Source organism: Homarus americanus, unplaced genomic scaffold, assembly GCF_018991925.1.
Source record: "Homarus americanus isolate GMGI-L3 unplaced genomic scaffold, GMGI_Hamer_2.0 scaffold50924, whole genome shotgun sequence".
Taxonomy (NCBI): domain Eukaryota; kingdom Metazoa; phylum Arthropoda; class Malacostraca; order Decapoda; family Nephropidae; genus Homarus; species Homarus americanus.
Genome location: NW_024718094.1, coordinates 5917809 through 5941890, shown reverse-complemented (window position 1 = coordinate 5941890; position 24082 = coordinate 5917809). Strand labels below are relative to the sequence as shown.

The following is a 24082-nucleotide window of genomic DNA, read 5'->3' as shown; positions in this document are numbered from 1 at the left end:
ACACTATACCCCCGCCCTGTCTTCCAAGGCAGTAACTTGCTAAACCACAGAAGAATATAAGACTTCATATCTCTTCTTACTGTAACTTATAGCACGACCTTGTAGACGCCAAAGTGCGAGTTGTTCTCCGTGTGGGCGTTTACCTGTGGGTTTTCTTATTTACCACAAAAAGAGAGAGAAACGCATAATTTTATAAAATTATATAATTATTAATTGAAAGTCTCTTTGATATGTAATATTCAGCTGTAATTTATATTAGGCTTAATTATTGTCAAAACTACAACAGTTTACTGTACAGTATATACTTTATCAGGGGCTTGTTCATGACTAAAATGATGATATTAGTAAGTTAATCCTGCAACGTTGGTCAAGTTCTTATGATAATTTTAGGGGTTAACTACAGTAGGTTGAAGGTGAACAGATTTAGTTAAGTTGATGCTATAACTAATGCATTTTGTCGAGCCATCTCCCTAACATTCAGGTTCTACTTCTAGTTCTATTTCTTTCCTTATACATTACCTGTAGTTACACGAAGTAAGTATATTATTTGTCAAGATACTTCAAGTAGTTGTTTTATTTTGTCCATTATATAATATTTCATGTTATTTATTTCTACCAATTCTAAAGTCCTTTTCACTAGTCTTACTTCCTGAAAAATTATATTCAATCTCCATCACTATTGTATTACCATGTATTCTTCAACATCAGGCGTGGTGTAAATAGATAGAAAGATACAGTAAATAGAAGCAGTGAACGAGATGCCAGTTAATTTGGTCATTGATGGAAGATACTTATACGTCAAGTCATAATCCTCTCATCTTAGCCTCGACGTCTGTAAATGAGGCAGAAAGTCAGATCAGCAACCTGGGACTTGGTCACAACTTTTATGATGCCATATGGCAGAGAAGCCATGATGGAACATCTACTACGAAACAACCTTATAAATGACTGCCAACACTATTTTATGCCAGGAGCCTCCTACTTAACACAATTACTCAAGGTACTGGATGTTAGAACCTAAATTCTGCAACAGGGTGGGGGTAGCGGGGGCAATAGTGACAGTATATGCCTAGATTTTGCCAAGGTTATCGACAGCATACTCCATGGAAGGCTGAAAATTAAACTGGAAGGGTCAGGGATTCAGGAAAGTGTCCTCGCGTGGATCAGAAACTTTTTGCTAGATCACAAGCAGTGAGGTGGTGATTAATGGTACGAAATCGTCATGTGTATCCGTGACACCCCGCCCCTTACAAATGTTTGCGGACGATGCTACGTTATACAAAAAAGTTAGGAACAAAACAGACTGTGAAGAGCTGCAGAAAGATCTCTGTGAGCTTCAAATGGTCGAAGAAATGGCTGCTAAGATTCCATGTCACGAAGTGTAAGAGGATGCACCTGGGTCATACCAACAGTAAGGAGGCTTATTAATTATATGTCCCAACGGGACGAAGAAACTGCATTAATAGAGAATGAATACGAAAGGGATCTCAGGCCATTGTGAGAAGAAGGTGAATCATGCAACTAGATTAGTAGGTCTTATAAGGTCGTTGTTCAGATATCTAGACAGTCTGTCCCTTGTAACGATCTTCAAGAGTGAGGTGCTTCCCCACCTGGAGTACTGTTACCTTGTCTGGTCCCCAAGATATGCTAGAGACTGTCAGTTGATTGAAAATGTCCGAAGGAAAGCCATAAGACTGGTGACTACACTCCAGCACCTAAGTTATCCAGAGGATTAGAGCGCCTGCATCTCCCTAGCAGCCTAGCCTATACTACAGACGGGCAAGGGGTGACCTAATTGGGATGTTAAGCATCTCAAAGAGCACTACTCAGTCGAGTTTCCATACCTGGAGCTGGCAGACGCCCGCCCCACAAGGGGACACAACTTAAGGTTGAAAACGCTACTAGTCCAGAAAACTGCGAGGACAAACTTTTTCGGAGTGAGAGTTGTGAACTCTTCAAACAACCTGCCAAGAGGGTGTTGTAATGGCACCATGTGACTTCTTTGAAGACCAGACTTGACCAACACTGGAGAAGGTTCATATACATTGAGGAGCCAGTGCAAGACCAGTACTTGCCAATAGTGCCTAAGAGAGACGTGACCGACCGCCCAAGCGGCAAACAAGCCGATCAATGGTGAAGAGGATAAAAGTAAAAGTGAAACTTTATGCTTCCGGTATCTTCTCAGGCAGTAGTACCTCCTGTTTGATAGCTGCCTACTACATACACGTGAAAACAGTAACTATGATTAACCTGTGACTATTTACACTTGAGTTTAAGACAGCAAACATAAGGTAAATTCAGAAAGAGCGGTTACACAAATAGTTAACATGAAGCATAATAACATATGAAAGTAAACCAGTTCACAGTAGAGGTTATACAAACAACAAATATGAAAAGCACAGGAGTCACTTCACGAACATTCACAAGAGCACAAAGAAAAATATTAACCACTTGTCACTTACGAAAGTGAGAGGTTAGACCAGGGCTAGAATAATGGCTGAAATTACATTACTTGATACAGTACAGTATATGAAAAAAACAAATACGGCTAGGTAGTAGGCAGCTACCAAACAGGGAGGTACTACCGCCTGGAGAAATACTGGTAACATAATGTGTTGTCTAATGGTAGACCCTGCTGCCATATGTGACCAAGTCCCAGGTTGATGATCTGACTTTCTGCCTCATTTACACACAATTGCAGGGTCTCGATTGTTTATCTATAATTTATAACACAACATACGTACTTATATTGTTTCTCACTTGATTTTTTTCATTGTTTTTATTTCTTTATGGTTCTTTATTATTATTATTATTATTATTAGTATTATTATTAGTGTTGCTATTATTATTATTTTATTGTTTTATTTTCAATTTTGTATTATTTATTACAAATTTTATTTACTATGAATTATTATTATTATTATTATTATTATTATTATTGTTATTATTATTATTATTATTATTATTATTATTATTATTATTATTATTATTATTATTATTATTATTATTATTATTATTATTATTATTATTATTATTATTATTATTATTATTATTATTGTTGTTACTACATTTCCGCCCCCCCCGGCCCCGGTGTGGGTCAGAGTGACCTGTGCCCGGGTGGGATAATCCTTGTAAAAAAGAAAAGAAAAAAAAGAGAACAGTAAATAAGGTCATGTAATGCGAAGAGTAAATCAAATTACTGCAATATGTGAACACAGGAGGTGGTAAGGTGAGTTTCTTGGTGTGTTACTTTTACTTTTACTTTTATCCTTTACTTTTATCCTCTTCACCAAAAGGTCGGCTCGCTAGCCACCCGGGCGATCGGTCACGTCTCTGTCATGCACTGTTGGCAAATACTGGGCATGCACCAGCTCCTGAATGTACCTGAACCTGCTCCAGTGTTGGTCAAGTCTGGCCTTGAAAGAGCTCACACTCGGTGCCGTCACAACACTCTCTGGTAGATTGTTCCAAGAGTTTACAACCCTCACTCCGAAAAAGTTTGTCCTCACAGTTTTCTGGACTTGCGGCTTCTTCAATCTTGAGCTGTGACCCCTTGTGGGGCGAGCGTCCGCCAGCTCCAAGTAAGGACACTCAACTGAGTAGTGCCCTCTGAGATGCTTATACACCTCAACTAGGTCCCCCCCTTGCCCGTCTGTAGTATAAGCTAGGTAAGTTCAGGCGCTCCAATCTCTCAGGGTAGCTGAGGTGCCGAAGTGCAGGCACCAGTCTGGTGGCCCTCCTTTGAACATTTTCAACCAACTGACAGTCCCTAGCATATCTCGGAGACCAGACGGGGTGACAGTACTCCAGATGGGGAAGCACTTCACTCCTGAAGATCGTTACGAGGGACTGACCGTCTAGATATCTGAACGACCTTCTTATAAGACCCAATAATTTATTTGCCTGATTTACCTTCTTCTCGCAATGGCTCGAGAACTTCAGCTCATTGTCAACATACACACCTAGGTCCTTCTCACACAGTCTCAACTAGTGCAGTGTCTTCATCCCGTTGGGACATATGATACGCTTCCTTACCGTTGGTACGCCCCAGGTGCATCCTCTTAAACTTCGTGACATTGAATCTCAGCAGCCATTTCTTCGACCATTCCCGGAGCCCACAGAGGTCCTTCTGCAGTTCTTCACAGTCCGCTTGGTTCATAATTTTCCGAAATAACTTGGCATCATAGGCAAACATTTGGATAGAGGAGTGTACAACGTCAGGCATGTCATTTATGAAACAAACAAACAACAGCGGGCCCAATACACTGCCCTGTGGTACCCCACTTGTGACAGGTACAGATGACTATTTCGTGCCATTAATCACCACACACTGCTTGCAGTCATGTAGAAAGTCTTTATCCATGCTAGGACATTTCCCCAAATTCCGTACCCTTCCAGTTTGATTTTCAGCCTTTCGTGGGGTACACTGTCGAAAGCCTTGGCAAAATCTAGGTAAATATTGTCGATATTACCACCCTGTTCCAGAATATGGGTCCAAATATCCAATACCTTGAGCAATTTTGTTAAGCAGAAGCGCCCCGGCATAATATCGTGTTGCAATCTTTTTCAAGGTTGTTTCGTATTAAATGTTCCATTGCAGCATCTCTGATATTACTCTCAAGTACTTTACATATTATGCTGGTCAGGCTCACCGGTCTACAGTTGTTCGTGGAGTGACGATCGCCTTTCTTGAAGATAGGACTCACATAAGCCACTTTCCATTCACTGGGGACCATTTGTTCATCCAGGCATTTACAAAACAGGATCTTCAGGGGCTCTGCAAGCTCATTGCACAACTCTCTTAGCACTCTAGGATGCACCATGTCAGGTCCGGGACTCTTATGGACCTTTAGCCTGGACAGTTTATTTCTAATACCCTCTTCCGTGAACACAATGTGGGTCAGTGCTGTGTCGAATCGTCTGTCCTCAAACGCAGGAAGTTTAGTTGCATCCACTCTTCTGAACACCGAGGAAAAGAAACTGTTCAATGCCTCAGTTTTATCCTGGTCAGAATCTGTGTAACTACCATCCACCAGCCTCAGGTCTGATACTCCTACTCGCGTTTTTAATTTCGACTTTGCATAACGGTAAAACGCCTTTGGGTTTGACTTGACCTCGCTTGCAACCAACCTCTGGAACTCCTTTTCAGCCCTCCTACACTCTATCTTTTCTTGGTTTCTGACTCTTGCATACATCCTCCTGTCTTGCTCATCGTTTGACCCAACCCATGTCTTGAATTTCTGGGTTTTCTTCTTAATTTTGTCGACCACCTCATGGTTCATGTGTAGGGATCCCCTCGTATTCCTAGAAGCACTGGGTTTGGTCTTGGGTATATATTTATCGATCAAATGGGTCATTTTACTAGTTATGATATTCAGCGTAGTGTATGCGTTCTTGTACCATAATAAGTCAGGCACTCACACAACGAAGGTCTTTACGTGTGTAACAATTCTAGTAATTACACTATTCGGTTAAATTTCAATCATGCACCGGTCTTTCTCTCGCTCTTATTAATATGTTTTTCGTAATGTTTAGACAATTTTAAGACCATTCTCTTCTGTGATATTCCCGCCGGAAATTAAGGATAACCAAGATATTAATTTTTCAATATTACAGTATTATATTTGGTCATTCACAAGTGTCGCCATGTGTTGTTTATGTCTCACAGAGGTCTGACCGCCTCTCACCCAGTGCTCCTTACCTATGACCCGTTGTAAACTCTACTCTGTAATCCTTTTGCGCTACCGCTCACAGGATGAGTGTGGGGTGCACAATAAAGTAGCTGCTGTAAGCGGCAAAATAAAAAAATCAAATCCTTACCTCTGTGTTGGCTTCTTAATCACATCCCATGTGCAGGGGATGGTGTGGGAGTTTCTTATTGGCTATAGCGATGGGAGAATTATAATTGGGCAAGAGTTTTTTTGTCTTAGACAATGAACAATACGTGGGTGCGTCGGGAGCGGAGATTTGATTTTTTAGTACACTGTACCAGAATAACCAGATATGGCTGAACAGGTGGATAGAGCTGTGCTGACATTGTGATAAGAGATTATTTTGCTTCAATTGCAGAGTTTCATGAGAAAAATAGTGTTAGCTTAGGTTTTTTTATTATTTATTTATGTGATTTACTCGAAAAATAAAATAAATTTTCGCTAAGGTTGATGGGTTGGGTGGGGGGAGGGGGTCTCAAAAACTATTGATTTCCAGCTTAAATGAATATCAAATTCGTTTGAAACTCCTCAAATAACATCTGAAAAACATATTTTTAATATCCAAACAAAGACCGGTGCATTAGTGAAAATTTACCCACTATGTACTCTAACATTTAAAAAAAAATTACAGATAAAATTCTGTTGGTTTTTGTCTTCCGGTGCATTGCTGTTGTTATAAGGTTATTACAGGGGTCCCCATTTTACGAATGGGTTCAGTTCCTGAGGACGTTCGTAAGTTGGATTTGTACGCAAGTCGGAATAGATGCTATATACATACCCTACCTACAAAACAATGTTTAAAATCCTGCTATATCGTAGTCTAATTCCTTATATACATCTAAAATCACTTAATTTAAGACGAAAGAAGAAATAGAATGACAAAATACGTACAGTTAATGAAAGTAAAAAATATGTCATCAGATAAATAAAATACGTACTGTAAATTTCAAGTTTAACCACATACATATCACCAGGCGTTCGTAAGTCGGGTACCTCCTGTACTGCACTTTCACAACTAAGATCTTTATGTGCATAACAAGGTCATCAATTACATTATTCCATCAACATTTGAAAATTATGAAGGATAGAACTCTCTAGGTTACTGGTGTGAATGTGGAACATATTTATATAGGGCAACACAAAATTCTAATTGGTTATAAGCTACCTGGATTCTAAGCTCCGGGAACATGATGATTGGTTGACTGAAGTTAACTAGAAGGATACGAGAGGTTTCTACTCATTCTCATGAACTGTGAATCATTTGGATACATTAAATTAGACCAGCTTGGGTCAGCCACTGTTTTTGATACCAGTAAGAAACAGTACAATACTGTACAGTGCTTTACATACATTACACGAAATGTACATAATATAACAAAAACATGAAATAAATTAAAATGTACTGTAAGCTAAACATAAAATTTTTTACATGCTCAGTTACTCTTTCTTTTAGATGACCTTCCTTATTATATATTCCTCTATGCCACTACAGCTCATCACGGGAGATGCGTAATATGGCGGAGAAGATGCGCAGGGACAAACTGAACCACTATGTGAATGAGCTGGCCACCATTGTCCCTCTCGGCTCAGGCGCCAACAAGCGTATTGACAAAACTTCCGTCCTAAGATTGGCTGCCAACTTTATACGCATGCACAAAGGTGAGTCATGCTCTCTCTCTCTCTATCATATTGTAGTACAGGTACAGTTAGCTTGACAGTCTATGTTCATGTGATATTTGATTTTCAGAAATTGAAATCTTTTTATCGAAAGGACCTTGAGGTTTCTTACAAGTCGCATTCTTTACCTTTCTTTACTTTACCCTCTTTAACACTGATAACCCTATTAAGGTGGCAGCACACTGGGCATTTCATCCAAACATGTTGCCCGTTTTGCTGGCCGTTGGCTGAAACGCCCAGCAAGCAGCAGGATTTTGGCTTTTGCTAGAAATGGACTACCCGGTTTGGTGGGGATCTTTGCTGGCCGTATCAGTGCTCAAACGAGCTTCATGAGTAAAAATATAACACATAAACAGTGGCATACTTCTATTTATTCATCTCTTTAAAACTTCTTTAATACAGTATTATTAAATCACTATTCAGGGTCGTCTTTGACCAGCCAGCCGCCATCACTTTTAAGAAACTTCATGTCGCACCCATTGTCTTTTCTTTAGCGTTTGCGGACGCCTCACTTGCTTCAGCAATTGAAGAACTATAGCACAATCTTGCAAGACCTCAACTGCAGAAACAGGATCCATGGCAAACCTCGTCTAGTCGCTTTGTTTTTGTTGCGTGGTAAAACGCCTTTGGGTTTGACTTGAGCTCGCTCGCAATTTGCCTTTCGAACTCTTTTTCAACCCTTCTACACTCTGACTTTGCTTGGTTATTGGATCTGGCATACATCCTCCTGTCCTGCTCATCATTTGTCCTAACCCACATCTCAAATTTCTGAGTTTTTTTCTTAACTTTGCCGACCGCCACTGGGTTCATGTGTAGCAGTTTCCTTGTATTCCTGGAGGCACTGAGTTTGATCTTCGGTATATAATTTTCGACCTTTCATGAAGTACACTATCAAAAGCCTTGTGTTAGGTTCTGGAAAAAACATTTGTTTATTGAATTTTTGTAGAGCAAATATGGAAAATATAGGGTTTGGTTCCCTAATGACAAGAAAACCCCAACATCATACCCCAAAAACATGAAATCAGTTCATGAACAACAAAAAACTTACCTAACTGATAATAGATAGCACACAACTACTGTAATTTACTATCTAACTTTAAAAAATTAACAAAATACTGTCTTAATGAAAATATGCAGTTAAAAGCATTAAGACATAATAATGAATCAAAGTTTAACACAGCCACCATTTGCATAGATGCTGGCTGCTTCACACTTGGCCTCCCTCAAGCCTTGCCATAGCAACCAAGCCCGGCTGGGGACACTCCCCATCCCGACCCTTAGCAACGCTCCTCTCCCGTTCTAACATACAAAGAAATGTTTATTCTCTTTATGTTTTTCACCTAATTATAGTTATTTCTATTAGTTTTTCTGCACATTACTGTATGTTTATAGGATTGTGGGCATGTCCCATGATATGCCTCAAGGTTGAAGAAGCCACAAGTCCAGAAAACTGTGAGAACAAACTTTTTCAGAGTGATAATTGTGAACTCTTGGAACAATCTGCCAGAGAGTGTTGTGACAGCACTGAGTGTGAGCTCTTTCAAGAGCATTACATGCCCAGTACTTGCTAACAGTGCATATCCGAGACGTGAGCAAACGCCCAAGCGTCTAACAAGCCAATCAGTGGCGAAGAGGATAAAAGTAATAGTAAGTTTATCTACCTGTTATTACGAGTTGAAAAATGACCATAACAAACAGTAACTCCCTCCAGCTCATCCTGTTAACCCTCTGGTATTCTTGCCCATGGTCAAAAAGTCACCCCCTTGGAGGCTAGTGGAAGGAACTTAGGTGTTTGATAGGGCTGGTCCACTGTTCCAGCATTTCTGTTTACTGAAGGGGTGCTCTCAGTGTGAGATGCTGCTGAGTGAGAGAGGTTGTGCCATCACGGGAGCGCTGAGCAACACGATATGCATTGAAAGACCATGAGAGAGTTAACTCTCGATGGCACATGAAAATCTTTATTCTTTTTCAGGTTTTTGACCTTATGATATATTTTTTTTGCGCACCTTATGTATGTAAGCTTGTGTGTGCATGTAACTGAATAAAAAAATATGAAGGGTGTGCAATTGAATTTCTGCTGAGACCCAAATACATATAATCTTTCGTAACATGAAAAAGAGGTGGTAATTTAGGAAATTCATATGAGTGGATTTTCGTATCCCAAACATTCATATAGTGAGGGATACCTGTATTTGCACCACACTCAAGAATTTATGTCAGCGCATCTAACACCTTAAGTAAATGTGTCAAGCAGGAGCATCCCAGCATAAAACCATGTTAGCATTCCTTTATAAGGTTGTTTCACAGCCCTCTGGTAAGCCAAGGGTAACAGGTGGATGATCCTCAGGAAGAAAACTTAACCTGGCCCAGGAAAGAAAATGTCTGATTTTTGAGAATCTTTAGTTTCCTGAAATCCACATTCAAAGATTTGTACCTGTATTATATTGTATTTCATAAGAACAGTGTATATTTTGTTTAAATAGGCACTCTTGAGAATTTGAAAATTTTCATTACAGTACAGTATAACTTGTTTTTCTACTTAAAACCCAAAATCAAGAGTTGATATAATTCTAGATGCTTTTGAGCTTGTTTGTATATAAACACTCATTATGATATGAGTAACCAAGAATTGGTCTTAAGCTGCATAAATGAAGAGATTGTGGCCCACATTAAAGATCTCTTGGTGCAAACAGGCTGGGGAACAGGAGAAAAATTCTGTCAGTCAGTGAGGAAAGTCTTTCATATAACTGAGTGCTGCAGTAAAGATACAGTACTGTAGTAACAACATGTTTATTTCTTCAGTTCTCAAGGAAGATGATGATGACTCAGGACGGGCACCACCTATGTTGAGCAGCAGCGTCACCCACAGTCTAGCAGAAGTGAGTCCACCAATATCTGCTTTAGAAGCTAGTTTGTTAGATAAATAATGATAATTCAGGTTGTACCTCTCTAGTCCGGCAACCTCGGGACCTGACCGGTGCCGGACCATGGAAATTCACCCTTTTCCTGGATAGATAGTGACTTGTGCTTATGCTTGGAAGCACTAGCACCACTTTCTTTGCATCATGGTCTCTTTGAAGGCATATTGAAGGGTTAAATGTCGTATAGTAGCTTCTCAAATTTCGCGAGTTTTTAATTCTTAACGTATTTTATTGGAACACACACAAAAATAAATAAATAAAAATTTTGACGGCGGAAACTTGAATTTCGACGGGTTTGAACGGCCCGCCAACATGCAGACGACGTGCATAATCGTGTAAACAGCGTCATTTCTCATATGTACAAAAGATTCATTATTGTTTATTACTGAATGTCTTTTTATTGAATTAATGTTTATGTGTGCAAAATGAGCAATACAATTCATTAATAATACGTAGAATATTAAAACACACGAGGAAATGACACAGCATTGTTTTCGTTGATTACAAAACCAGTGACTGACCGGTTCTACATATAAAACTGAAGAAAATAAGACCTTGGTTGTAGCTGTAGTAAAATTAATATGGTTGTTTTAAGTAATGTTATTTAATGTTAATAAATGGAACAATAGAAGTAGCTAACGATAATGGTAAAGAGAAAAGAGAGATCGCTTATGTAAGTGCGCACACGTGAAAACATATCGTCATTACTTTACATAAGAATATGAAAGCAACACTTATTTACTGTTCATATATACTGTATTTTAATTAATGTTTCTGAATTTGTTTTTATTGAATTAATGTACGTGTGTGCAAAATTAACAATACAATTTATTAATAATACGTGGAATATTAGAGGAGACGAGACGGCTGCCGGCATTGTTTATGTTAAAGTCTTACGAAACCAGTGACTGATTGGTTCTACATATAAAACTGAAGAAAATAAGACCCTGATTTTAGCTGTAATAAAATTAATGTATGGTTGTTTGAAGTACCTGTAATGTTATTTAATGTTAATAAATGGAACAATATAAGTAGCTAACCATTAATGGTAAAAAAAAGTGAGACTGCGCGTATGTAAGTGCGCACATGTGAAAACATATCGTCATTACTCTACATAAGAATATGAAAGCAACACTTATTTACTGCTCATATATATTGAAGGGTTAAATGTTGTACTCTGTATAGACAAGCAGAGAGAGAGAGAGAGCAGCCGAACTGCCGGATGTAAACAAACCTTAATTTCCCGCGGCTTTGTTTTTTTTTTTTAGGGGATTAGCCCACCCGGGCATAGGTCACTGACCCACATTGGGGCCTGAGGGGCAAAAATTTAATACTCCTGTAATAATAATAATAATTCAAATTAAAAAAAAAAAAAAGCTGCCTATCTACCTATTGGACAAACTAAAATCGTTCCGGACCACAGAATGCCGGACTAGAGAGGTACAACCTGTACTGTATACAGTATTTATTTTTACAGCACTGTAGAGTACAGACAGATGGATCATGCTTATTATTTATTGATAAGCACTTAACTTAATCAATTTATTTCCCTTTTTTCTAATCTCACACAGGGTATCAGTACTGTAATGACATTTTGTATGTGGTAATTTGTATTTACTGTATTTAATAATAGTAAGCTCTGTTTATTTCTTAAGGTGGCATCACTCGGGCACTTATATGGCAATTTTCGCTTTTTGCTAGTGCTAGTGGAGGTTCTTTTTCAAGAACTTGTGGCTAGAGTTTTATCTGTGTATTATGTATTGTTTAGATGAACAGTTATTGTCCAGACACAGTAATTATAATATACAGTATTGTACTGTGTACAGAAAAAATAGTAAAAGGAAATGATATTCTACAACAGCTAAATTAATTCAATTGTTTACATCCTTCTCCTTGTCTGCTTACTAGCATCTATATTTTTATTTCCACGATGAAAATACAAATTAATCATATAAAACTTTAAATTATACACTGTACCCAGGTAGGAAATTTATTCTTAAAATATACTAACTAATGTTCATTTGGGATATTTCTGTTAATGCAATCCAATTCTGCAGTTCAGAACCAAAGTTTTTTTCTTTCTCGCTATCCAGGAATGTGTCCTCAAGCATTTCTTTTCACGTTTGTGCTTAATACAATACAATACAAAACAAGATTAGAGAACTAACAGTTCACCGTCAAAGTCTTTAAAGGCATCCATCTTGTTATTGTTTTGGATTGGTTCCAGCTGCTCCATTGTGGTTCCAGAGGCAATAGTACTCCTGTCATGTAAACAAACTTCCTACAATTGGAGTAAAACCACTGCTGCTAGTGCTAGGCGAAAGTGAAAAATGCCAGTATGATTGCCAGTTTAATTCCGCCTTTAATGGAATTATGAATAATAATGAGATTTAAGGTAAGGATTCGACTATAAAGCTGTGTTGTCTTTGTAGGCTGTGGGAGGATTTCTGCTGGTGGTAACATCAACAGGCAAAGTGGTATACATTGCCGAGGCAGTCGACCAGTTCTTTGGCCATAGTCAGGTAAGTTTAATTGCATGCATGGGATCATATCCAATATTTCCTCTATTTTTTATATCACAATTCAGAATGAATTTTCTTGTGTGCACCATTATCAAGACAATGTGTGTGGATAAGCCATGCTGGAGCAGTTATAGTTACTTCCTCTGTTAGAGAGAAATGGAGTGATCCCTCTGGTCCAGTCTGCATATGGGAAGCATTATTCAACTGAAACTGCCTTATATAAAATTCATAATTTGGTAATAAACACTTGCACATGAAATTCCTCCCTCCTGGTCTTGATGGGTCTCTCTGCAGCCTTGACACAGTGGATCATCATTTGTTGCATCAGGATCTTTGGTCATTTAGGGTGTCTGTGATGCTGCACTTTCATTGCTTGAGTCTTATATGTCAGACTGATCTCAATGTGTGATGGTTGGTTGGGCCCTTCAGACCCAGTCACTTTGCAGTTTGGAGTCCCACAGGGATCAGTTTTGAAACCACTTCTGCTTACAGTTTATACCAATAGTCTTGCATCTCTGTTGGATGTTCATGGTGTTGCCTACCAGTGCTATGCCGATGATACACAGCTTTGTGTGAAAATAATAAATGTCAAGGGTAATGAGAGATAATGAAATCCTTGATGTCTGATATTAAGATTTGGATGGTTAGGAGAAAACTTAAGCTGAGGAAATAGGAGGGATGACAGCATAGATGATTTTGGCTCTTAAAACTCCGGGGAAGTACAACTTAGTCTTGTTGATTGTGTTCATAATCTTGTAGTGTACTTTGACTCAAAATTGAATTTTAAAGGGTTATATAAATTCAGTGATTAAGAGTTGCAAGTTTCATATTCGAAACCTATATGCTGTTAAATAGATTTTGTATAGACCATGTCCTGTGACATTATTACATTCACTTACTTTGCCTTAGGTTGACTATTGTAACTCTTTATGGGTCTACCTACCTAATTATCTACTGAAGAAAGTTCAAACAGTGTTTAACAGGGTTGCCAGGCTTATTTTTGCTCTTCCATCGAGGACTCCCACTATCCCATTCTTGATCAGTTGCATTGACTTCCAATTAAAGCTAGGATAGAGTTCAAACTCTGCTTAATGACTTTTAAGACACTAATGTTTTGTGATCCTAAGTATTTGGCCAACCTACTAATTCCTCTGACTACACATTCCGAAATGATTTTGCTTAGTATTAATGATCATTCATGCCTTGAGAAGCCTAGAGCAGTATGGAATGTTCAATTGCTGCCTGATCCTTCTAGTATATTGTACCACACCCAGATTGTACAATTAGTTCCTGCATCCATGAAGTAGTCGACTTCTGTGGAGGCCTTTAAGAAACAACTAAAAGCTGTTCTTTTTTGAGAGCTTATGATCCTGAACAGCACACAGTAATGGAAAATTACAGGGTTTAGGAAGTATTGCAACTTAAGGGAATACAAATGGTAGAAGTCGAACTGTCACTTTTTGTGATTTTTTTTTTGTAGCACAGTATTTCCTTTTATTTTCAGGTCCTTGACTTTGTAATGTTCCAATTGGTAGTGAATTTTTTAGAAGAATTGGCACTTTTGATAAACGAAAGACCAGCTACAGTGTTATTATTACTTTACAGTACTGTACTGTATTATTATTATTATGTAATAAAACTTCTAATAACAGTGTAACACAGTGATGGGGAGAACAAATTATCTTTACCGTTACCAGCTGTGTAACTGTTGAGGTGACTGTTACCGTAAATATTACAGCTACTTGTGAAACTGTCATAATGTAATATATGTAACAACCTTCCTGGGTTATCACCACTTGTAACAATCACTTGTGAAGCACGTTACCTTATACAGTATTTTAGACATACTAAGTTATAGATAAAAGTTTATTGGATCTTCTGTTGTGAAATCCAATATGTTCCTTTTGTTTGTTTATTGTAAAAAGAGTTTCAGATACACTTTCAAAAAGGATTATCACCGTAACTTAACCACTGTAGCTATGAGTGTTAAATGAGGATGGAGGCCATCTTAAATAGTTCTGCTAAGTATGTCCTGTTGATGTTAAAGGTACTGTACTAGGTACTAGATGTTTGGACTCAAATTCTAGAACATGGCAGAAATGTCGATAATATATACCTAGATTTTGCCAAAACTTTCGACAGTGTACACCATGAAAGGCGGAGAATTAAACTGGAAGGGTACAGGATTCGGGAAGTGTCCTAGCGTGGTTCAGAGACTTTCTGCATGATCGCAAACAGTGCGTGGTGATAAATGTTACGAAATCGTCATGTGTACCATTGACTAGCGGGGCACCACAGGGCAGTGTATTGGGCCTGTTGTTGTTTGTCTGTTTCATTACTGACATGCCAGAAGCTATACACTCCATCATACAAATGTTTGTGGACGATGCCAAGTTATTTCGGTAATTAACAACCAAACAGACTGTGAAATGCTGCAGAAAGATCTCTGTGAGCTTCAAGAATGGTCGAGGAAATGGCTGCTAAAATTCAATGTCACGAAGTGCAAAAGGATGCATCTGGGTCACACTAACAGTAGGGAGGCATATCACATGTCCCATCAGGATGAAGAGACTGTATTAATTGAGACCGAATGTGAAAAGGCCCTGGGTGTGTATGTTGACAATGAACTTAGGTCTCAGGCCATTTTAAGAAGGTGATTCAGGCAACATTAACTACTAGGTCTTGTAAGAAGGTCGTTTAGATATCTGGAAGGTCCGTCAATCGTCACGATCTTCAAGAGTGAGGTGCTTCCCCGTATGGAGTATTGTCACTCCATCTGGTCCCCGAGATATGCCAGAAAGATTGGAATTCCTGCATCTACCGAGCTTATACTACAGACAGGCAAGGGGCGACCTAATCGAAGTGTATAAATATCTCAGGGGCACGACTCAGTCGAATGTACATAACTGGAACTGGCGGACGTCTGCCCCACAAGGGGTCACAGCTCAAGGTTGAAGAAGACACAAGTCCAGAAAACTGTTAGGGCAAATTTTTCTGGAGTGAGAATTATGAACTTTTGGAACAATCTGCCAGAGTGTTGTGGCGGCACTTAGTGTGAGTTCATTCAAGGCCAGACTTGACCAACCCTGGTGCAGGTTCAGATATATTCAGGATCCAGTATCTGCCAACAGTGCGTAGCAGAGAAGTGACTGACTGCCCAAGCGGCTAACGAGCCGATCAGTGGCGAAGAGAAAAAACAGTAAAAAAAAAAGTAAAAGTAAAATGGTGGACGTGACGATAAACTGTTTCACTGTCCGTGCTAATACAATATTAACATTACTTAAGGTAGGATATAAATTTTGGTGAGTTTGTCTGCCGAAAAATGCCTAAATTGTAATGTGGCCAATGACTGTGGAAAGGTTGCTCATGCCTGTTGTACAGTATTGTGTTATGCAGAATTACTGTACTGTGTTATTGATTACTGTATATTTTTCAGGTGGACTTATTAGGACAAAGTATCTATAATGTTATTCATCCTGATGACCATGAAATCTTCCAGCAGCAGCTCAATCCAAGAGGTAATTATTTGCTTTCTAGTTACAGTACAGTACAGTACTGCATAGTTGTATGGATACCAACACACACACCTGGATGTATATCCAGATTACTTTTTATGTTTGTGCTCTATAACTGTGGATGGAATGAAAAGTAATAGAGGTGTAATGTTGATGGCTGTCGTACCTTTACACAGTACAGTAATCCCGTGTTTTCTGCGAGTTTTTTATCGCGGTTTTGACCATTCACATTTTTTTTACTAAAAAATTATATATATATATATATATATATATATATATATATATATATATATATATATATATATATATATATATATATATATATATATATATATATATATATATATATATATTTCATTAGCCCAATAAAGCACGCAGATTTCTACATATAATCAACACCTCACCCCGCCAGGATTCGAACCCACGATCTTATAATTGTGACCGGGTAACGTTACCTCTGGGCGCCATAAGCTCGCTGAACAGGCTTTGTGTGAAATATAACAGAGTCTAGGACTGCTTTTAGTGTCCTGGTGGCCCAGAGGTAGCGTATCATATATATATATATATATATATATATATATATATATATATATATATATATATATATATATATATATATATATATATATATATATATATATATATATATATATATGATCAATATACAGTACATAAATACACTTACAGGTGTATTGACATTGGCAGTCCCATTTTAATTGCTCAAGGAAAGAAATAAGTGATTTGTTTCCTCTGGTCCCTTGGTTGGTTTAGAAATTAACAGGAACTGAGAGGAATTGAGACCAGTCCTGTATATTAACTTCCCATTATGTCTGAAGAGGATTTGAAGTGTGTGAGCTACTGAAAAATTCTGACCACTGACTGGATCCTCACTGGACCTCAAGTCGACCACTGTTTCAAATGGGATTAATTTGACCCTGAGCTGTCTGAATGGGAAGTGCTAGTTATAGCAGAAAATGTTATCACTCATTGTCTGCCTAGATATTGTGACCTGCCATTAAAATGCCTTGTACTCCTGCAAAAGGTGAATTCAGCTAGAATGTGTGTAGTGATACAGATCCCAGTTCATGAAATATAATTTTCAAGGTGAACTTTTCATTTATATTTTCAGAAAACAACCGGAGGTCCTTCTTTTGTCGTATGATGGAGAAAGCACTGACTCGTAATGACCCCGGCCGCTATGAAATTATTCACATTGTTGGTCACCTACGACCAATACCACAGAGTGCAGGCTTAATGTCTTCTTCTTCTTGTGTATTGGCACCATCTCCAAGTGGGACAAACACCTCCAGTGGTAAGTTATTACTGTATATAAATGAAATTTTTTTCACCATTCAAAAAAAAGAAGCTAAAAAAATATATTTCAGTGTCTTTCCATTTGTGATGCATCTTACTCTAATAACTGATAATGGCAATTAGATTTATTACAGTACGTACAGTACTTATTATCTAATGAAGAGTGTGGAGTTTAAATTCTTATAATGAGACTTAATACAGTATAAGGAAGAATGATCCAGTGACAGGAAGAAAAATAATTTGATGGGAATGTGAAGCGTAAAAAAATTCATTTAATATAACATTACATTATCCAGTGAGGAAATGGTGGCACATGAATGGAAGTAAATAAAAAAAAATCACCGAAGGAATAAGTGTAATTTGAGAATTAGATTGAGAATACGTGTAGGTACAGAGAAAGTGTTATATTAACAATATATGTGTTGACGGGGAATGTGTATGTTTGTTGTTTTGGAACATGCTGTCATCATTATGTAAGAATTTAAGTGTCCATCTGTATACATTGCAAATAGAACAGCAGTTCAAAATTCATTATATAGCATAGAAATGGATGAAATTAGGGTTTTTTCTTAAGTTAGTTTACTTTTTATACCCAATGATAACCACACTTATACCCTTTCCACGCTAACCTGGCCCATAGGCCACGTCCTTCTTCGATACTAATAGCTGATTGGTTCATAGAAAATTCAAACTAAATGTGTTCACACTTGGTAAGCAGACCTGTTATTATCTAAAATGTTCAATATCTGGATTATCAAAATGAAAATCATTTCAAGGCATTAGCACTTCGGAGAGGATGTTAGAAAATTTTTAATATTTATTATAGAAGGTCGATATCAATACGCGCTTATATACATGCAGTCCGGGAAGAGGTAAAACGCTCGGGGGAACCAATCGGCTATTTGTAGTTATAGACGAGGGGCAAGGCTTATGGGCCAGCAGTCATGCTGTGGGTGAATTTTTTAAATTACAGGATTATATCCCACACTGTCTCGGAGCTCTTATGTATATTATTTTTTTATTCCTACAATATCTAGGTACATTGTTTGTATGCCCATACTGTCTAGGTACTATCTCTACCAAGGCCATGTGTAACAGTGTGAAATATTGGCTGAAGACTTAAAGTGGTTATCATCAAGTATTGGCCGGCCTGCTGCTCTAGTACAGCAGAGTTACTATAATTGTGTCTCCCAATAATTCCATATGTGTTTTGTCCCTATTTATTATAGACAGGTACTGTAGTAATGTTATCTCGGTTGTGTGTAGAACATTAATGGTTCTTTATAATGTGTAAATACATAATGGGATACAGTATTACTGGGGGTCCCCGACTTATGAATGCCCGCCGATATGAACGGGGTTAATCTTTAAATTTACAGTATTTTATTTACCTGATGACTTATTTTTTTACTTTCATTTACTGTATTTTATCATTCTGTTTCTTCTTTTCTCTTAAATTAAGTGATTTTAGATGTATACAAGGACTTAAGTTATGATATAGTGGGATTTTAAACATTGTTCTGTAAGTACGGTATGCGCATAGCATGTGTTTCGACTTACGTACATTTTCAACAGAACCCATTCGTAACTCGGGGACCCCTGCGTATTAGATGAATTATACAGTATAAAGAAAAATAACTAGCTGGCACATATGGTAAAGTTCACATACTCGTCTCTCAAAACAAAACCTTTTAATTGCACTTAAGCATAAAAAATACAGCTACAGTCCACTGTTGTCATAATTTTGTTACATAATAAGTCCTGTGAGCAACCTAAAGCATTGCTTATACTGTATACCCTTGTAGTGAAGGACAGTAATTGCACCTCGCGTTTCCTTTGAGGTTTCGATGTTGATGTTTTTGCCTTCCATCCCATTAGTTGCCTGTGGATGAATCATATTACTGCAACCACCAAGTCATGTTTCTTTAATGAATAAAATCCCAACTTCATATTCATATTTTATAAACCTAAACTACCAATGCTGTACTGATTCACAGTTGTCCTCTTAGTAATGGAGAATATGCATGCACTTTGGTTTTTTCCCCTCAAACAAAATACAGTATTGATATCTAATAACACACATTGGCATTAACAGATAAATATTATATTATTAATGATTTAATAACACCTTATTTTATCTTCAGGTAAAAACAAGAATTAAACATACCATAATTTCAACAACAACTAAAATTAGTCAACACATTTACTTTCTAGTGGTTTTCTATCATACACAACTTGTATGGAATATCAACTCATCTGAAGGCCTTCAACAATGTTCCTCCCATGTTGCGCAAATACTGTACAGTACTGTATATTTATTTATCACTAAAGTACAGTAATATGTTGCACATTCAATATATTATTTGTGGTATTATTTATGAACTTTTATCATAGAACACTCTAATAAAGTACATCAAAACACCAGAAGTTATTGCTAATCATTTATTCACCAGACCATAAATAGGGTCTAGATATATTTTTACTGACTCTACATGGTTTGTATACCTGCCCTATCTATGTATAGTATATTGTTTACTGTACTGTACCTGCATTTGCTATACTGTACTGGTCTCTACTGTATATACTGTATATTTCCAGATCATGATGACGATAATGAGTCAGACGTAGATGGAGACAATCAGTCCTTAAAATCCTCTACAAGCAGAAGTGGAACACACATACTGGTCAGTTTTGTGCGTGTGGTAAAAGATCGACCAATCACAGAGCTTTCCCTCGTAGAGTCAACACAGGAAGAATATATTACTAGACATGGAATGGACGCAAAAATACTGTATACAGATCACAGGTTTGTTTGATTACATGTACTGTGTAAAAAAAAAAAAAAAAAAAAAAGTAGTACATATTGGCTTTTTAATTGTTCAAAATGATAAGGCTCTTTTCGTGTTATTCTCTGATGGTTCCTTACTTCTCTGAACCCTTAATGTTTGTCACCTAATACTGTACAAGTCTGCACCACAGTTATCTTAATAATGGCTCCTCTCTTCTCTACACCTCATAACCCAGGTATACTTAACAAATTTATTTTTATTATTATTAATTTTTTTTGCTTTCACTCTTGCCACCTCTCATGCTCTTGTCATTGGCTTGATCACTAATCTCAAAGGTTAATTTTTAAGGAACACACAATTCAAAGTAACACCCATAGATTTCTAGCTTGACACTAATAAAGTATTTTCATCCCCCAAAATAGGATGGAAAACACACAAACACTTCCAAAATTTAATTGATAAGTATAAGTTCGTCAGAAAATCACCACACATTTTCTGCAGGCATCCCTGACATCAACAGAGGAAAATAAGACTTCCATCAACAATTTATCTTACAAATACATTGTATTTCTTAATTTCAAACATCATATGTCAAAGATATAGTCATAATATTGTTACCGGTACCTAAATCCAAAATAGGTATTAAAATAATATTGATGAATTTCAGTGACTGTTTTGTTTTGATTTTTTCATATAAAGAGAAGTTTTGACAACAATATGTCTTGGCTACTACAATATCGTACTAGACTGGCAAAGTTCAGCTTGGAGATACAGTATAGTGGGTATGATTAGTGGTCAGTTACTTGTTATCAGTTGTTGCTGGCATATACCTAAGGGTAATACAGGTACAGTATTGCTTTGTGATTCACTAGAAATGTGCGACTTGATAATTATGGTAATCAAAAAGCCAACGTCATACAGTATATTTCCTTAAGAATTAAAGCGGTTACTTCACACAATGTTTTAACTTTTACCTTCTCCTCCTCCTTGCACACAGGAGGGGGTCTAGTTATGGATTAATGCACCTCACCATGTAAGGGTTAACAATTCATAAATGTTTGACACTTTGATTCCTTTCTGTATGTTGAATAAATATAATACAAGGGTTTGGTAGATGTGTAGGGAAGTTTCATGAGTAGGTGGTGGTAAAACTGGGTGGTCATTTGCCAGCCATCTTCGATTTGTCCACCTCCTGTTTCAACACAATCTGCTGTTGACAGAGAGGTGGGAGCAGCATCAGTTGCTAGGCATCTTTCACTGTGTCAGTATATACCACATGGTACAGCTTTTGTTCTGTACCCTCTCTGTGTTAGTTCTGTGTATATTATAATAAGTCCCAAGTATCCTTTGTAGTTTTTGGTGGTGCTGCAGCTAGCAAAGGTGAAAGAAACTAATTTGAAAAAATATAAATCTGCCCGCTTTCTGTCTGACTTTTCAAATCCCACCACCATCACTGTACCACTGTCTCCAAAGGTGTAATGAGTTCATTATCTTTGTTTGCAGTATAGATTATGTTTGTTTGTTTGTTTTTTATTTTGAATGTGATTGTCTTTCTACCTTTAAAACTTTAATTTTGTTTAAGACTCATCTTGTGATTAGGGTTGCACAAGTTTTAGAGGTACTGTACCTGAACTTAACCTTCAATTACCCCTGAACAACTAAACAATGTATTATGACCTCATCAAAGCGGTAAATTAAAATGAAATACAGTACAGGTTGAACCTCGATTTAACGGCATTTGCATTTAACGGCAATATTTAAAGATAATAAATTTGAATGGTCCATCTATAATTTCTACGAGTTCCTCTACCTGCTGCAATGCTCCCGCAGTGCTACGGTCATTTTATTTTTGCATTGAAGTCCAGACAGTTCTGTGCTCGTGTGACTCCCTTAAATTTAAACTTTCTTTGCACCAATTATGGCCTCTAAACAACCTGAAAACCCTACCCGAGTTGCTAGTGACCCACAGAAGAAAGAGTTTCCATGAATATTGTGCACAAGGTTGAAATATTACAGAAACTAGACCATGGAGTGTTTATATTTTTGCCCCCTCCTATATTTTGATTTAATGGTAGCTTGGATTTAATGGCACGGTCCAGGTTCTATCGATGCCGTTAAATCAAGGTTCAACCTGTAGTGTAATTTTAAAAGGGTATGTTGGAAGGACAGAGATAGCACACTTGCCTCTCATCATTGAGGCCTGGGTTCAGTACCCACCAAACATTGGGTGTTTTCTTCGAGTACTTCTGTTTCTTCCTGTTCTAACACGGGACAATAAAGTACAAACTCAGAAACGCCGTAGAAAAAATAATAATAATAAAAAATCGCTGCTTATCATCTTAATAGCTGATTGGTCGCTCTATCCAGTGTTAGTACGTACAGGATCACACTGGGGACCAGGAAACTTGTGATGTTTGATAGGATCACACTGGATAACGCCCTTCTCACATGTGTCTGGGCCGAGGCTCGAACCCTTGACATACTGTATTGGGGAGAGTTACACGTGTTACCACATTAGGTAACCCGACTACTGTACAGAGTACTTCTATAATTTTGATCCAAGTGTAGTGCATGTATTTATGATTACTGTACATTGATTACATGCAATATAGAGTGTATAAGCACTTTATACTGTAAGATAGAGTAAATATTTTGTTCCAAACTCTTGTAATTTAAAATGCTCCTTGTTTGGAAAATACTACTACTGTACAGGTATTGTCTACAACTTGTGGTGAATGACTTACCATTTATCTTTTACCTGTTTTTCAGAATATCTTTTGTGACAGGCTTGATGCCAGCAGAGGTTGTAGGAACATCGGCGTTTACCTATATGCATCCCGATGACATGATGTGGTCCATTGTTGCCCAAAAGCTAAGTACGTCCAAACCCTTTAAGAGTCTGTGGTTTGTTGTCAGCTTTAAGTAAATTGTTTTCCATAAAGGCTGAAAATAAGTTCCAGAGATGTATTGTAAATGAGGCCAAGTCAAGCCCCAAGGCTTTTTGCTCTTACACAAAATAAAAGTTAAAGACACATGTGGGCAGTGGTGGGCACAGCTAAACGAAAAGTTAGCTTCGCTAACCGCTAATCTGCTAACTAAAAAGTTAACTTCGCTAACGCTAAACCGCTAAATAGCTAAAAAAAATTAGCGGAAGCTAACGCTAACCGCTAACTTTTTTTATATGAATTTAGCTTCTTTTTTTTTTGGGGGGGGGGGCTCTAAAACCCTTAAAAACAGACCTAGAGAGCTGAAATTTTCATATGTTGTCTTGTGGCTTAGACATAGAGCTTTCCAAAAAGGTATAGCATGCCAAGATCAGATGATGATCAAGGTGTACACAAATAATTAAATGAACAAATGAAATTAAATATTAGTTTACATTCAAGTTTCAACATACACTTTATAATCTTTATTTACTGTACGAAAAGACAGAAAGTATTAAACGAATCCAAAAACTATAGTACTGTATAGCATAGGTAGCAAATAGCATCGTGCCAAGATCAGATGATGATCAACTTATCAAGGTGTACACTGTACACAATTTTACAAATAATTAATTTGCATTCTCATACAACCTATCGGCCATATTCATTCATGTAAATATGCAATACCAACCACATACACATTATACCA

At 37.5% G+C, this 24082-nt stretch overlaps 1 protein-coding gene across 1 annotated transcript in view; it reads left to right on the top strand.

Annotated features, from left to right (window-relative positions):
* The first annotated feature begins 7207 nt into the window (after positions 1–7207).
* The window catches only part of LOC121859162 (circadian locomoter output cycles protein kaput-like), a 34421-nt gene continuing 17546 nt past the window's right edge, over positions 7208–24082 (top strand). The window contains exons 1-7 of the mRNA XM_042355909.1: positions 7208–7370; positions 10191–10267; positions 12742–12831; positions 16268–16349; positions 17476–17658; positions 20259–20466; positions 23219–23325. Coding sequence (XP_042211843.1) covers positions 7217–7370; positions 10191–10267; positions 12742–12831; positions 16268–16349; positions 17476–17658; positions 20259–20466; positions 23219–23325 — 901 coding nt within the window. The 5' untranslated portion in view covers positions 7208–7216. The remainder of the gene's footprint in view (positions 7371–10190; positions 10268–12741; positions 12832–16267; positions 16350–17475; positions 17659–20258; positions 20467–23218; positions 23326–24082) is intronic.